This window comes from Periplaneta americana, chromosome 6, assembly GCF_040183065.1.
Source record: "Periplaneta americana isolate PAMFEO1 chromosome 6, P.americana_PAMFEO1_priV1, whole genome shotgun sequence".
NCBI classification, from domain to species: domain Eukaryota; kingdom Metazoa; phylum Arthropoda; class Insecta; order Blattodea; family Blattidae; genus Periplaneta; species Periplaneta americana.
In genome coordinates this window covers 41,572,947-41,589,285 of record NC_091122.1, presented here as the reverse complement: position 1 = coordinate 41,589,285, position 16,339 = coordinate 41,572,947, and the positions used below count along the sequence as shown (strand labels likewise).

Genomic DNA, 16,339 nt, shown 5'->3' with positions numbered 1-16,339 from the left:
CAAATAACCGGCAATACCAAAACAACGGCACTTTTGGCTAGGCCAAAAAGAAAAAATAGTCATTCATGTGAAAGAGAAGAGTCTGACGAAGATGTTAGTGGTTTTCGTAGATCGCACATGCCGCATATTGTGTTTATTCTTTACACTGTTCACGCGTGAAAAGACAAAAAAAAAAAACCGTTATGTCCCTGGAGTAGAGGGTAGTATCAGTAACCTGTCACTTGGACCTTGCAAACAATGTGCAGAGACGATATCTTTCAATTTAACACTTGAACTCGTCTGTTTCGAAGGATATTGGATGAGTCTAAATACAAAAGTGTGAAATTCTCTGTTCCTACAGCACGTAAAAATTTCATTCACATGATGGATGGTTATTATCGCTAAGCGCTGCTGATGCACAATCAATTCTGCGAAATGTTCTTAACGCTCAAATCATCGAGCGTTACTTCATAGTCTTTATAGTTGTGACGTTGGTTACACTGCTCTTGATGTCAAATGACTCACATGACCGCCATTTAAAATTGTCATAAGGTTACAAAAACTTTTAGTATTTTTTGCACTATTATGTATTACTGTATTACAATAATTATGAACTGATGAATGTACATTACCTTAATAAGTACTAAAAATAAACATTGTACGTATTTCAAAACTTTATTTTTAATTGAAGAGTCTACTGCAAGAATGATGGATGTCATTTGGAATACATTTTGCAGGAGAAGCAATTGAAAGTTTGAAATGCTTAGCGCTCAAAGCTTAACTGAGATTTTCCAATCATTACTGGACAATGACTATCAGTGTTAATGCCATATAACTCTCTATGTACATTCTATATGTCTTAAGCTATGCATTGACAGTCTTGGTTCATTTTCGACAAGAAAGTGACATCCATTATTCTTGCAGTGGACTCTTCAATTATCTATATGAAAATTACTAAATTTCAACATGGAAAAAAATGTTTGTGCAGTTCAGTGTGTCTTTACATAACCTATGAACGTATTTTCCAATTGTCCGGAAAATCAGTTATCTGACACTGGCTTCGTCCCACAGTTGCCGGATAATAGGAATTCTACTGTAATTATATTATCAATCAATCAATCAATCAATCAATCAATCAATCAATCAATCAATCTTCTTAATGTATCCAGCTGTTTGCAGACAACATAAAGTGTATTAAACGTTTACTTTACTATTATTTTTAAAATACATGTCAGCTAAGAGTTTATTGAGAACTATGCTTTCATTCTACGTACTTGGAATGGTAAGTTCCAACTCAGTTATTTCATCCTCGTCCTTTATTAGTTCAGAAATATCTTCCGGTGCTACTATTGCTTCTTGTCCCCCGTTGAGAGGTTGTGATGAGTGGATAAAATCTCCATCCCCTTCTTCTACCCTCAGCCTTTCAAGTTCTCTGTGCCTCACTACTGTATGTTTAGGTACTGATGCCAAGTAAGCCGTTGGGTCAAAGTCTTTAAATGGGAAGTTCACCACTTTCTGAGATTTCACCCATTTACCATTTACAAATTGAAACCTCTTTAAATGAACAATCTGTAAATAGAAATACGAGCAATTTTATTATATGTTCCAAGTCAAAGCAAGCTTCTTCATTTAGAGAGTGCATTGCTGAATTAATACAAAACATCCTATAGATCACAAAACATATAGCTTTGTGTCCATAATCATTTCTTGAATTACAGATTTAATTCTATGTGCTGTATCACTTGCAATAATAACTGTGAAAGCTGTAATTCAAATTATACTCAAGAAATATTCATGTATTATATATCGACTTAAATGCAATAGTAAGAGAGAGAAAGGATAACAGAGAAAAGATAGTTTCAAGTAATAAAAGATGTCCAAAACACTTTGGACTACCCTTATCAGGTAGAGATCGTTTGCAGCAACTCCTATGAAATCGGTGAGTATTGTTGTTAATGTATTAATAAAAATCCAGCCATGTATGCTTTTATACTTAAGATTTATATTACTATAAAGAATTGTATTCCAATGGATACCATCCCATTGTGGAATCCTGGGAAACGAGAATGCAGATGCATTAGCAAAGAAGGGCAGCACTGCTACTTACAGACCTGTTACTAAATCTACTTATTACTCTGTGAAAAGATTTATTAAATCTACATACTTATAGACTTCAACAAATAAAATTTGGTAACACAATCCCAAGGGAAAAAATGGAACTCTCTGCATCATAATCCACAGTTAATTCCCGATTTACCACGAAAATCGTCTGTAGCTGCATTTAGATTGGCAACAGGCCATAACTGTTTGGCCAAACACCTGCATAGAATTGGAATATATCAGTCCCCTAACTGCCCATTGTACAACTCAAATCAAGAAATGGATTCAGAACACCTCAAAATCTGTGCTTCAGTGACTGAACATGACAATATCTTTGAAAAATATTAGAGTGCAACAGGTTAAATGACTTTATTGTCAAATGCCTGGCATTAGAAAACAACATATTATATTACATAAACATTAATTTTATTAAGAAAAATAAATTTACATGCAAATTCCAATAAGTTACACTTTGTTCTTGAACTCAATTTTGATTTATGCTATTTTTGAGAAGAATAGAAAAAGATTTCCTTCAAAACATATTCGAACATATATTAGTTTGCGTTATGTAGATACGTTTTTCGATTCCCGGTTAGAGCACAGGAATTTTTCCTTAAAGGGGATTATTCCTGTGTTCGTCCATGGTCTGGAATTTAGGTTAAGTTTAGATTTAAGACCTCTCCTGGCACCACATTATCATAATCATCCTATCACATCATCGAGGTAATGTAACTCCTCCTTCCAGGCGCCCCAACCTCAGAAGTGGGTTACAACTAAGCCATGCCCAGGAGAGAAGACCAGAAATGTCGAAAAGACAACCTGGTGGCATTAGATTAAAAAAAAAGAAAAAATATATATATTACATAAACTGAGACATCTTAACAGAAAAAAAAATCTTACTTCATTTATAACAATACCTACTACTGACGATAATTTGCATACCTCAACAAATTGAATATCTGTTGTTATTCTTACAAATCTACATTAACTTATGCATTTATAAATCTATTTGTGATTTTTTTTTTGTATTTATTTAATATTATTGTATATGTGAACATTTTAATTGGGTATATCTTACATATGTTCACAACTTGGAACAAACGAAGGAATTAATTAATTAAATAAAGAAAAGTTTATTCAAATTTTCGTAAAAATAAGTTTTCTTAAACTCGAAACTTGGTTATATAACGACGCTATATCAACTACGAGGTTATTTAGCGTCGATGAGATTGGTAATAGCGAGATGGTATTTGGTGAGATGAGGCCGAGGATTCGCCATAGATTATCTGACATTTGCCTTACGTTTGGGAAAACCTCGGAAAAAACCCAACCAGGTAACCAGCCCAAACGCGAATCGAACCCGCATCTGAACGCAACTCTGAATCGGCAGGCAAGCGCCTTAGCCGACAGAGCTATGCCGGTGGCTATGCAAGGATTTATATAATTACTTCATATTCCAATTTTGCTTCTAAGAAACATTAGTTTTAATTATACTGAAGAACAGTTTAATAATAATTTCATAGTAGCCTATATTATAATAATACAAAGTAATATACTAACAAGAATAGGGGGTAGCCTCCATATTTGCAGCTTTTTGCTGGCAAGTTGATGTTCTCTGCATTTGGAGCAGTAATACTTCTCGTCCTCGCCAAGGTGCTCCTCTTTGGTGAACGCTTCTAGGCAGAAGTCCAGGTCAATCGGTTCTGACTGCTGTTGTCTTGTAAGGGCTACGCTGTCGTGTTCAATATACACCTGCAACACAACATAATTGTCCATTTCCATAAGCTGAATAGCTTATTGCTTCGACTTTTCAATCTGGATAACCAGGTTCAAATCCCAGCAAATCCAAGTCCAATTATTAGTTTTTATTTTATTTTAGTAGGTTATTTTACGACGCTTTATCAACAGCTTAGGTTATTTAGCATCTGAATGAGATGAAGGTGATAATGCCGGTGAAATGAGTCCGGGGTCCAGCACCGAAAGTTACCCAGCATTTGCTCATCTTGGGTTGAGGGAAAACCCCGGATAAAACCTCAACCAGGTAACTTGTCCCGACCGGGAATCGAACCCGGGCCACCTGGTTTCGCGGCCAGACGCGCTGACCGTTACTCCACAGGTGTGGACCCAATTATTAGTGAATTAACATGTTACGGGCAGAATTTTGCATGGCACTCCTGTTTCCCTGTTATAATTCCACCATTTATTTATTAAAAACATTTTCGCCACTATCCTCCTGGATCAATCTCTATCACCACGGTCTGCACTATAGGTCATACCTAAGATGGCAAAGTGATCAACAACTAAGATGACATTACTCTTATGGGGGAATGCTTTGATCATAAATGGTTACCATAGGATTAAAAATAATTCTGTTCCTTTGTCATGTTACAAAATATATTACTGTTTGTAGTTTATTTGTTCATTTTATTATTTTTTTGTTTAGTGTATTTAACTATCATTAAAACACATAAATAAAATAATTTATCTGAACCAGAATAAGAAGATACATTTCCATTTTCTGGATTACATATAAACTATCTAATGTTTTATTTCATTTATAAATTGTACAGTTTAATAGATTATGTGAGTTAGATTATCATTGGAACAGACCTTTCTAATGTTTCTCTGGAAATTCATTCAAGCACAACAAAGTGGGGTTTACAACTAGTAACCACTGATCCTTTAAAAAAGTGAGACCCTTTACTTGTGTTGTCATCTGAATGCAGGAGATAAAAAGTTTAGACTATAATCGCAAAAAAAGAAAAATTAAAAAATAATTCTGTATTTAATCATTTCTCTTAGTAAATAATTTTCCTCACCAAACAAAGTACATTTAACTTTATTTGTCACTTTATTCCAAGTAATGCTAAAAAATTAAAAGAAAACCATCTGCTTAATTTAAAGTAAATTGGCATTGTGCTTTTTTATTTCAAATGAAGATCCATTAACTTTCTAACAACAATTATTATATTTTATATGTAATTATTATATTTAATATGGACGTGTAAAATACTTAGTACTAACAAAATTTGCCCAAAATTTGGAATAAATCCCTGCATACAGAAAACATCATGTCCAAAACCACCTTCAGTATTGGGAATGCTGAACACAGTATTTCTGTGAATAACTGGGAACTGATTTTTGCAATGTCACAATTTCTTTTTATCTATACTAATAATAAATCTGTAGCCGAAATTTTTCTGGTAAATTTTCGATTTTCTAAAAATAATTGGTCCTACCATATATAATTAACCACCCTGAAACCGAAAATCGCTTTTTTCAAATTTTTGTTTGTATGTCTCTGTCTGTCTGTCTGTCTGTCTGTCTGTATGTTTGTTACCTTTTCACGCGATAATGGCTGAATGGATTTCGATGAAAATTGGAATATAAATTAAGTTCGTTGTAACTTAGATTTTAGGCTATATGGCATTCAAAATACATTATTTAAAAGGGGGGTTATAAGGGGGCCTGAATTAAATAAATCGACATATCTCGCTTATTATTGGTTTTTGTGAAAAATGTTACATAACAAAAGTTTCTTTAAAAATAATTTGCGATAAGTTTTATTCCTTGAAAAATTTTGATAGGACTGATATTTAATGAGATAAATGAGTTTTAAAATTAAAATAACTGCCATCCAAGGCTGTGTAATGAATTAAAAAACAAATGACTTCGTCTATAAGGGGCCTTGGGCAGCAACAATCGAAAGCTATGAAAGATAGCCTACAGAGAATGTTTCTGTGTTTGTATGAAGTAATATCGGAAGCTAAATTAACCGATTTGTATAATTAATTATTATTTCACCATTGGAAAGTGTAGTTTCTCTAGATGGACATAATGCTATAATGTTATTACAGTAACTTCTGATACATAATATAATATAATATAATATAATATAATATAATATAATATAATATAATATAATATAATATAATATAATATAATATAATATAATATAATATAATATAATATAATATAATATAATATAATATAATATAATATAATATAATATAATATAATATAATATAATATAATATAATATAATATAATATAATATAATATAATATAATATAATATAATATAATATAATATAATATAATATAATATAATATAATATAATATAATATAATATAATATAATATAATATAATATAATATAATATAATATAATATAATATAATATAATATAATATAATATAATATAATATAATATAATATAATATAATATAATATAATATAATATAATATAATATAATATAATATAATATAATATAATATAATATAATATAATATAATATAATATAATATAATATAATATAATATAATATAATATAATATAATATAATATAATATAATATAATATAATATAATATAATATAATATAATATAATATAATATAATATAATATAATATAATATAATATAATATAATATAATATAATATAATATAATATAATATAATATAATATAATATAATATAATATAATATTATATTATATTATATAATTTAAGTTATTTGAAGGGTTCACAACCTTAGTGGGCCAAGCGCCATTTACTGAATACGTAGAAAACAAGGGTTAAAATTAAGTTATTACCATAATTGAATGGAAACCTATAACAAGTAAAATAAAATATAACACATTAAATCTAAATGATGTCAATCTTCATTAAACTATGGTTGCATGAAATAAAAATTAAGAAACATGTTAAAGGAATTGTCATTGCACCAAATGAGTGTCTCTGGACCAAAATGATCGCATTTTAATTATTAAAATACAATTTAAATTAAGTAACATATTAAACGATTTATCCTTCTATCAAACACGAATGTTCCCTGGATCAAATGTCCTATTTTAATTATGTAATTACTCTATATTTATTTCTAACGGGTGCAGCGGAGCGCACGGGTACGGCTAGTACTTTATATAATGGCGAAGTTAAAAGGGGGTGTGATCAAATGCAGAATCTATATAAAATATTTTATATTTACACTTCATTATAATTCATATATTGCATTCTGCTTGAAATCTCACTCTAAGTTGCAGTGAACAAATACTGTAACTGCATAAGAGTTGGTTTATTGTGTTTGAAGACAGCAATGGATTTCCAACACTTTCTCAATTTACTTAGCGTGAAATAGAAAAGTAAGCTTAGAGAAGTTTAATCCAAAACAGCATGAAATATATTCTACTACTGTAATTTCTGGAAGGAAAGCCAACACCACAAATAATGTACATTACAAAAAACTGTACACAAATTTCACACTATACACTTAACCAAAGTGGTTAGTAAAATATTAAAAAAATACTTCAGAAAAATATAAATTCTAACTCTAAAATCCCAAGATCAAGCTAGTTATCTTGACCCTGATTTAGGTTTTTTGTGATTTTCCCCAAATCTTTCCAGGCGAATGCCAGGATAGTACCAATTACAATAGGACCATAACCCACTTCCTTTCCAATCCTACAACTCTCCATCACAATTCAGTATGGCATGTTCCATGACGAACTGGTCATGAGTCTATGAAATATTAAAACTGGTTGAGTATGATCCCTTCTGTTGTAAGGCCTCAACAATGCAAAGTAGAATGAGGATTGGACTAGAAAAGAAAGAAATAAAAAGAAAAGAAAGAGAGAGAGAGATAGAAATAAACAGAGACAAAGAGAGAGAAAGAAGAAATTTTTGAGAGAAAAAGTTGAATTTTTAGGTGCAAAATATTATCAAGGCGTAGGGAAGTGGCGTCCCCATCGCCCAGTGGGGAACCACTGCAGATAGCCACCCGAGTATTGGCGGGAAACCCATAGCAAATGAGCAAGGGAGGAAATGCCCTTGCTCCGCCTCAAGATCCGAGGAGGGCAGGTCCGGGTGCCTAGGTGGCAGCCCCACCACAGGACTCGGGTGCTGTTTTGGCTAATAACCAGCACACCCTAAAACAATTTTATTAATGGAAATTAAGCAAAGAGCCGGATGGACCCTATGTTGACTACAAATGCTTTTAACCAAGGTTTTAATGATGAAATTGCTAGGGAAGGGAAAACATGGAGCAAAGTGAAGAAGTTGGCTACAAATAGGGTCCGATGGACGCACTCTGTGAATGCCCATGCTCCTCATGAGGAAATACAGAAGTTTGATTGATTGATAATATTATCAGCCTCATGTTAACAAGAGTTCAGACTACATACTAAATAGCTCCCATGCTGAGCAGTTGTCCTCAGTAACCAGCTAAATGCTTTCGTTAAATCAGTTTTGTATGCCCTCCCTTTTCTATCAGAATTACAAATCCTAAATCTAATGCTACATGAACATTTCAAATTTCACTTCTATAGCAAACACAGTAATCAATGGGTTTGGAAACAGATCTACCACACAAGTCTATATATTGTATAGAAAGTGTAGCTCAAATTTTTGTAACACTGCTGAATTTAGACACACCACAATGCATGTAACTTACCCTTTCTTGCGATGTCTGGTACCGAAGATGAAGTGCTGTAGGATCCCAGTCAATAGCAAGGTGACTGCTACCAAAATTGAATTCAGCATCACAGCACTGGATACGACAACCACGACAAAACCTATACCAGGGACACCACGCACACTGCGAACCATCCTTCTGTACGGCCTTCAAGACAAATGGGAACTCGTACCCTAAACTGTCATCACTGAAATAAAGATCACATCACTATATCAAACTTGCAATTACGATTAATTTCTATGCTGATGTACAGCAACTGTAGATAATCAATTGCCTGTTAGTATTTTTGTTTACTTTATGCTCGACCATGCCAAAATGTGGTAATTATACATCTGGTAGCAGCCCTTTAATGGACCTCATTAAAGTACACCTATTCATTAAAGTTCAGGTGTTCCACCAATCAGGAAACACCACTGTAGCAATATGAAAGCGCAAGTATCGATTATTCTCGGATATGCAATCGAAAGACAACTAGCGAAATGTCACAGAGGCTGGAAATCCAATACTGTCGCAGAAGGTTATGTTCTGTTACTATAATAATTAGCGTTAATTGTAAATAATATTCAAATAAATTCAATTTGTCATCTCGTTTTTCAATGTCTAAATCAATTTACAAGGTTATATCAAGATTAATGTTTATTTTACTCTCTAGATTATATCAAGGACAATGACATTTGTTTCTCGGAAAAAATCAATACTTTCGCGTCTGCGCACATCTCACAATTTAGAGATATTGCACAAGGTCAGTTCCGCTCCCCAGTCAGATAAGAATAACATGAATACTTATGAATAATTTCAAGTTAGAAATATGGTCGAGCATAAAAAGTCGTATGAAACTTGCCTATAATGGTAATTAAGACACTCGTATGAAAATTATGAAACTCGCTTGCGCTAGTTTCATAAACATACTCGCGTCTTAATTACTACCATTATAAGCTCGTTGCATAATGTACTATTACTGCACACCAGAGTTTAGAATGTGCCACCACTTTCCATTCTCCCCCAAAACCAGCAACAAGTCGGTGGAGGAGCTTCAGTGGGCTAGTGACCACCTATGTCTACTCTCTTGCCTCTTCCACTGCACATAGATATTGAAAGTTGTTTCAGAACCCAATTTACTCATTGCTTTAATTATTATATTTACTTCACAATTTTTCTTTAGTATTTACCTCATATCTTCTCTCACTGCTATGCATAAACAAACTATGTTCATGTTATAATTTGTTAATTTTTAATTAAACTTCACCTACATCCGTTTATTTCTCTCCTACTTCTGGGTAATGCACAAACAGAAAATAAATCATACAACCAGAAATAATATTTAATATAAAACATATTTACAATAATTTTGAGCATAAAAAAGAGAAAATTTTAAGGCATATAAAGACTTTGGAATAAAAGGTATATGTATGCATTCACGTGTTAATTAACTAGGTTGCCTTGTTGACTAGTTTCAGCCAGTGGGCAACTTTATATTCCAAAGTGATGTAGTGTTAAAAGTTGTGTAAGCAAGACGCATATAAAGAGCTTAAGGTACTGAGAGTATGTTTAACATTTCCCTCATTTTGACATAACTTACATTTTTCAATACTTATGGACCTTTTCTCAGGAACTATTTGAGGTAATTGGATCAAACTCTGCATGCTCACTTTTATTGAGTATATTCACATTACCTTACAAAATAATATTGTGAAATATGCTCTTTTTTATTTTTTACATTACAAAGAAGACTAATTTGTAATCCAAACTTTATCAAAATTAAAAATTTTATAAAAAATAAAAAGAGAGGAATATGGAGAAGTCTTTTATGTTACAAAAAAAAAGTACATGTATGTTATAATTGTGTTCTCATATTACGTAGAAAAAAATTAATGTTGTTTCGTTAACCAGTTCCATAAAAAAGGTACATATGAGTAGTAATGTAGGATTTTTTTTTTCATTCATCCATTTAGTGTTCTGCCCAAGAGCAGGTCTTTCACTGCAAACCCAGCTTTCTCCAGTCTTTCCTATTTTCTGTCTTCCTCTGATACATATATCTTAACGTCATCTATCATCTGATATCTTCGTCTACCCCGAGCTCTTCTCCCGTTCACCATTCCTTCCAGTGCATCCTTCAGTAGACAGTTTCTTCTTAACCAGTGACCCAACCAATTCCTTTTCCTCTTCCTGATCAGATTTTTTTTACAATACTTATGGTCTTTTGGACAATAATAAAAACTTATTGCAATTAAAAAATTACAAATTGGATGCATAAAAAATCCGAAAGAAATCACAGACTATTACCACACTATTACAAATTAGTATGCATAACTTCATAGTTCTAGGTGCAACACATTAGAAGATATTAATGATTTTCTGAAACTGAATTTTGGCTTAGATCTCCTCTTAAAAGCAATGTACCTAACTGCCTTCTGCATGTATAGGCTTACTTACTTACTGGCTTTTAAGGAACCCGGAGGTTCATTGCCGCCCTCACATAAGCCCGCCATTGGTCCCTATCCTGAGCAAGATTAAACCATTCTCTATCATCATATCCCACCTCCCTCAAATCCATTTTAATATTATCTTCCCACCTACATCTCAGTCTCCCTAAAGGTCTTTTTCCCTCCGGCCTCCCACTTATTTGAAGGATTCGTAACAAGCTGTTTTTTACGGTGATGGGTTGTTAGCCCTTCGCCCAACCCCCAAGCTGGAGGACCACCCCTCATCGGCTGTCCGCGACTGCTTATTCAATATATTCACAGCTACCCTCCATATCTGGAGGCCGTCTCCTCGATCCGCAACCTGAGGACGCGCCATGCCGTGGTGATAGGGACCCACAATACATGGATGTATAGGCTACTATCCCTTACTACCAGTAAAAAAAGATCGCACACATTAAATTTTAAAACAATAACAAATTAACAGTTCAACAGTGTCCTTTCAGATAGAAGTTACCTAAGTAAATTTATATAAATGTGCCTTCACAACTTAACTAGCATTAAATGTTCCAAAACAATGAATCTGAAAAACTACATTTCTTAGTTGTGTTATTATTCAACAGAGTTGTCAACATGTGAAGCAAAGATACCAACACACACTATTATTATTTATGTTGTAACTTAAATAATAAAATTACTCTGAAGAACTCACCAGTCTTGGGCATGGTTAGGAGCTGCTGTCTCAGACGGAGGCAGGGGGGAGACGAGGCGTGCCACTTGCACCCACACGGCCTGGTACAGATCCTGATGAGTGGTTGATTCGCAGCAAGGAACAATGAGAGGCAGGCCGAATAAACTTGGCTTGGTCTTTTGTGACGACATGAAGTAAACATCCTGCCGGATCTGAAACATATGTACAACAATTCTTATGTTAACTAATTCGTCACTTCTTTTCACACAATCATAGAATGAAAACAATTTGTAATAAAAAAATCACTGTCTTAGGCACAGCGAATATACATACACAATATAAGTGTATGTATATATATCGTATGTGTTCTCTCCCCCCCCCCTCTCTCTCTCTCAATTGTTCCATAATAACCAATAATAAGTAAAGAAAATAAAATTTATCTTCCCTGATATAAATCAACAGGATAATTACTGAACATGGTCTATTCAAGAAAACTACACACTTGTATCATTAAACTTTCAGGTCATATAGAGAAAATTATTTAAAAGTACTGATACATGTCTCTTAAAATATCAAGAATTGTGCTGCATTAGCAGCAGTGGCGGCGGCGGCAGCAGCAGCAGCAGCAGCAGTAATAATAATAATAATCATCATCGTCCTTGCAGGTAATAGGCCTAGTGGCCTGTTACGGTCTCCATCCATCTTTTCAGGGGGCGTCCCAAAGAGCGTCTTCCATGTGGTAAGTAGCGGAAAATTTGTCTTGGGAGTCTGGAACGGTCCATTCTATTGACATGGTTAAGCCATTTTTGTCTATAGTGGTTGAAATGTTCATAAATAGGTGTAATTTTCAGTTCTTTTGTAATTAGTTCATTCCTTTTGTGGTCAAGCAAGCTGTAGCTGGCAGTCCTCCTTAGAAATCTCATTTCTGCAGTTGTTAGGTGCTGAACATCTGAGTTTCGGACAGTCCAGGCTTCACTACCATACATGAGGACAGGTCTTGCTAGAACTTTATATGCTTTTAACCTGGTATGTTTTTGGGTTTTCGTGGTTGTGAAAACCTGGTTGATGGTTCTTAAGGCTCCATTAAAATGTTGAATATTTTCAGATATATCAGTAACAGGTAAATATGTCAAATTATAACCTAAATATTTAAATGAGTTTACCTGTTCTAACGTATGGGTTCCAATTCAAATTTTACTTTACAAATAATAATAATAATAATAATAATAATAATAATAATAATTTATTTACTGATATTTATGTGTTGGACAACAGCCATTGGCCAATGAAAGTCCAGCATAGTGATACAATTAATAATAATAATAATAATAATAATAATAATAATAATAATAATAATACTAATAATAATAACAATAATAATAATACTATTGGTGAAGATGGAGTTCTCATTCTAAATGTACGCAGTACAAATGTACGAGGTACAAAAGATAAAAATTGGAACATTTTGACATGAAAAGTTTATTCTGACGTCAATCTTGGTACCATGAAAACTGAAGTGTAAGAGGTTTTACAGGTAGTCCTTCTCTGTATTTAATGTGCCTCGAGGTTTCCCATACAAAGTCATAGATGTACAATACATGAACATTAAATAAAATACACTACAATATTGGACAAAGTACATATAAATAATATTTCTAAAGAACTGAATGCCCTATGTTATTCCTGATAAAAGTGTGGTTGTTAAAATAAAAATTACACTGATGGAAAGGATAATTTTGTTGTAAAGGTTACTTCCTTATAGCTTACTATAGACTACACTAGTACCAATGTCTCATTTTCAACTAAATGCTATGCAGTAGACCTATACATGTAGGAAAATACATTGCTAAAAAATAAAAGAGAGAGAACTCCATTCAAAATGTTAAAATAGTCAGTTCAAATTCATTAAAAGAAGCAAAAAAAAAAAAAAAAAGTTATAGTTATTTTTAAAGCACATTACTCTTGAAAATGTGATTTACCATTTTTCGATGAAGGGCAATGATGAAGCCTTGTGCAGGACCAGGCAGTGTGTTTGTAGTGTCAGTGTCACTCAGTCCTGCTAGACTTCCCGAACTCGCAGAACTGTTCCCACTCGACTGGCGCAGTTGAGACACTGGGGAAAGCTCGTCCACTATTCCCATACTAGCGCTGGGAGCAAGTGGGGCGGGCACGGGGTTGGAGGACGACTACAACAAGAGCAACACCAGCAATGCACAAACACTGCCTAACCAAAATATCGACTTCTCCTTGTGCCTAGTGAATAAAACACGCACAACCATAAAAAGTGCACTGTATCTCGAAGAAAAGATTCATTAAATCTACATACTTAGACTTCAACAAACACAATCTCAAGGGAAAAAATGGAACTCTCTGAATCATAAAGAAATTTACATTCACTTCTCTTTCTCTTCGAAATCTTGAACTCTTCTATTCCTTCGTACCTGTCGTCTCGCTTCACTTACCTTTCTTCCCACCACAATCTGAACACACGCTCTCGCCATGAAACAATACTAACAATACCATCCCATCGCACCTCTTCATACTCATCCTCTTTCACAATAGCCCTGCCAAGACTCTGGAACTCGCTACCTGCTAGCATCAGGGACTGTCGAAATAAAATTCAATTCAAACGCAAACTTACTAGGCACTTGGTCAGTAATTGAGACTCGTTCAGACATGGTTTCTTGTAAATAGTTCTTTTAATCTACCACAAAATATCTCAATATCCGGTAATTTCATCATTATAGAATTTTGTTATTGTAGGTTTAATTTGTAATTTAGTAAATACAAAAATATTCTTTGTTCTTAACTTCTATGATAAAATGTCTAGCTTTCATTAATCAGGTATTCTTGTCGTACTTTAATTTTTATTGTAATTGTAATTGTAAATTTAATATTAATTGTAATCTTATTGTTCATGTTATAGTTGTAATCCCCTGGTAGAGGGGCAGAGAAGGCCTGACGGCCTTATCTCTACCAGGTTAAATAAATAAATCTAATCTAATCTAATAATCCACAGTTAATTCCCGATTTACCACGCAAATCGTCTGTAGCTGCCAGAGTGCTGGATTGGAGTTAAATCGTTCGCTTGAACTCGGTCGAATGTCGCACGCTCGAGTGAGATAAGATCGGTCGTGATATGCTCGTAATAAATAGAAGCACAGTCTACTATATACAGTCGCGAAGCTTGAGGTGTTTTTTTGAAAATCTCGTGATAAAGCGCTCCAAGCGGTTAGCAACTAGAAACAATAGACTGTCCATGGTCGACTTTGGACTGTGTCGTATTTCTATCGAGTGCTAGCTCGTTGCGTATTTCACATTGATGCTTGTGAAATGTTCGTTATCGGTTATCATGAAAATGTTAATGGCTAAAATATAATATTTGGAATAATAATATGGGACAAGGAGGAGACATTTGTAGTGCTATAAATTGTAGCAACAGTAAGAGAAAGAGGCCAGAGTTATCCTTTTTCCGATTTCCGAAAGATTCAGAAAGGTTCCTGGGTTTCCACAAGAATGCTGTGCAGAAACAAAACTGTTAATTTGAAGTTCTTTGTGACTGTTAGAATACATTATATCCTTAAATTTCACAATGAAATGTTTCAGTCTAACCGAAAGGACATTAGATACCGGTCAAAGTTCTGTCACTTAGGCTGCTAAATTTCCAGAGAAATAAAGGTTAGGTCTACTTTTTTTTTCAGAGGATATATTTTTAGTTGTAGCTATTAATTTTGTTATTATTTTTATGTGTTATTTAGTAAAGACGTAGAAAAATTAAGTTTGTTTTAATGAACTTTACTGATCACGTTTTATTTTCAATTCTGGTGGGATTATTATTGCTTAGGCCTAATTTTTTCTTCAAAGGATATGTTTTTAATTATAGCTGTTAATTTTGTTGTTATTTTTATTTGTTGCTTTAACTAGAGACGTAGAAAAAGTCTGTTACAATAAAATGTATTGATCACGTTTTATTTCCAATTCTGGTGTGATTATTATTGCTTAACTTCATCCCATTTTGTTAACTACGTAAGCCTACACTACAAGTATCGGTACACGTGTTACTCCATTAATTCATATTTCCATTATTATTGTTGTAAAGGGAAATGAAAATTAATATTTATTGGTTTCATAGTTAATTATCGCTATAATCTTGAATGAGTGAAGCTATTACAGTAAATTTCAGTTCGTTTTGCACAAACAAAAATTATATTAACTTATTTCTTGCAGGTATCTTCGAGTTTATGGTGGAATTTAATATACTTCATTAAAATAATAAATTAACTTTATGCATTTAATATTTCAATAATGGAAGGAAGGTGTTAATTTTCCCAAAAGAACACGACAACGAAAGTGTAACATATTTTGTCGGCTGCTAGGAGAGAGATCTGCGATGATGAGGCAATAGTAGCGATCCTAGTGGTGGACAACTACCCCTGTTTGCATTTTTACTACATATTGAGCTTCGCGACTGTATATAATAGACTGTGGTACAAGGTCATCTCACCGACATGTCTTATCTTGTATGGAAAGCAACAGATAAGATACACGTATGTTTTGCTCACACGGTAAAAATACGGCTTTATTTTCTGCGTTTATGACAAACATCTAATGGAACGTACCAAAACAGTAACATGAAATTATAAATAAAATAGTACGAAAAACTTCGATATACAGTTATT

At 33.3% G+C, this 16,339-nt stretch overlaps 1 protein-coding gene across 3 annotated transcripts in view; it reads right to left on the bottom strand.

Moving 5' to 3' along the window:
• Positions 1-16,339, bottom strand: part of Usp32 (Ubiquitin specific protease 32) — a 97,612-nt gene that overhangs the window by 5,079 nt on the left and 76,194 nt on the right. For all 3 annotated transcript variants that reach the window (XR_011332486.1, XM_069828010.1, XM_069828011.1), the window contains exons 21-25: positions 13,640-13,846; positions 11,682-11,872; positions 8,529-8,736; positions 3,640-3,831; positions 1,254-1,548 (exon numbers count right to left, since the gene is read on the bottom strand). Coding sequence is in view for 2 of the 3 variants with exons in the window: in XM_069828010.1 (XP_069684111.1) it covers positions 1,254-1,548; positions 3,640-3,831; positions 8,529-8,736; positions 11,682-11,872; positions 13,640-13,846 (1,093 nt within the window). In the remaining variant the exon portion in view is untranslated. The remainder of the gene's footprint in view (positions 1-1,253; positions 1,549-3,639; positions 3,832-8,528; positions 8,737-11,681; positions 11,873-13,639; positions 13,847-16,339) is intronic.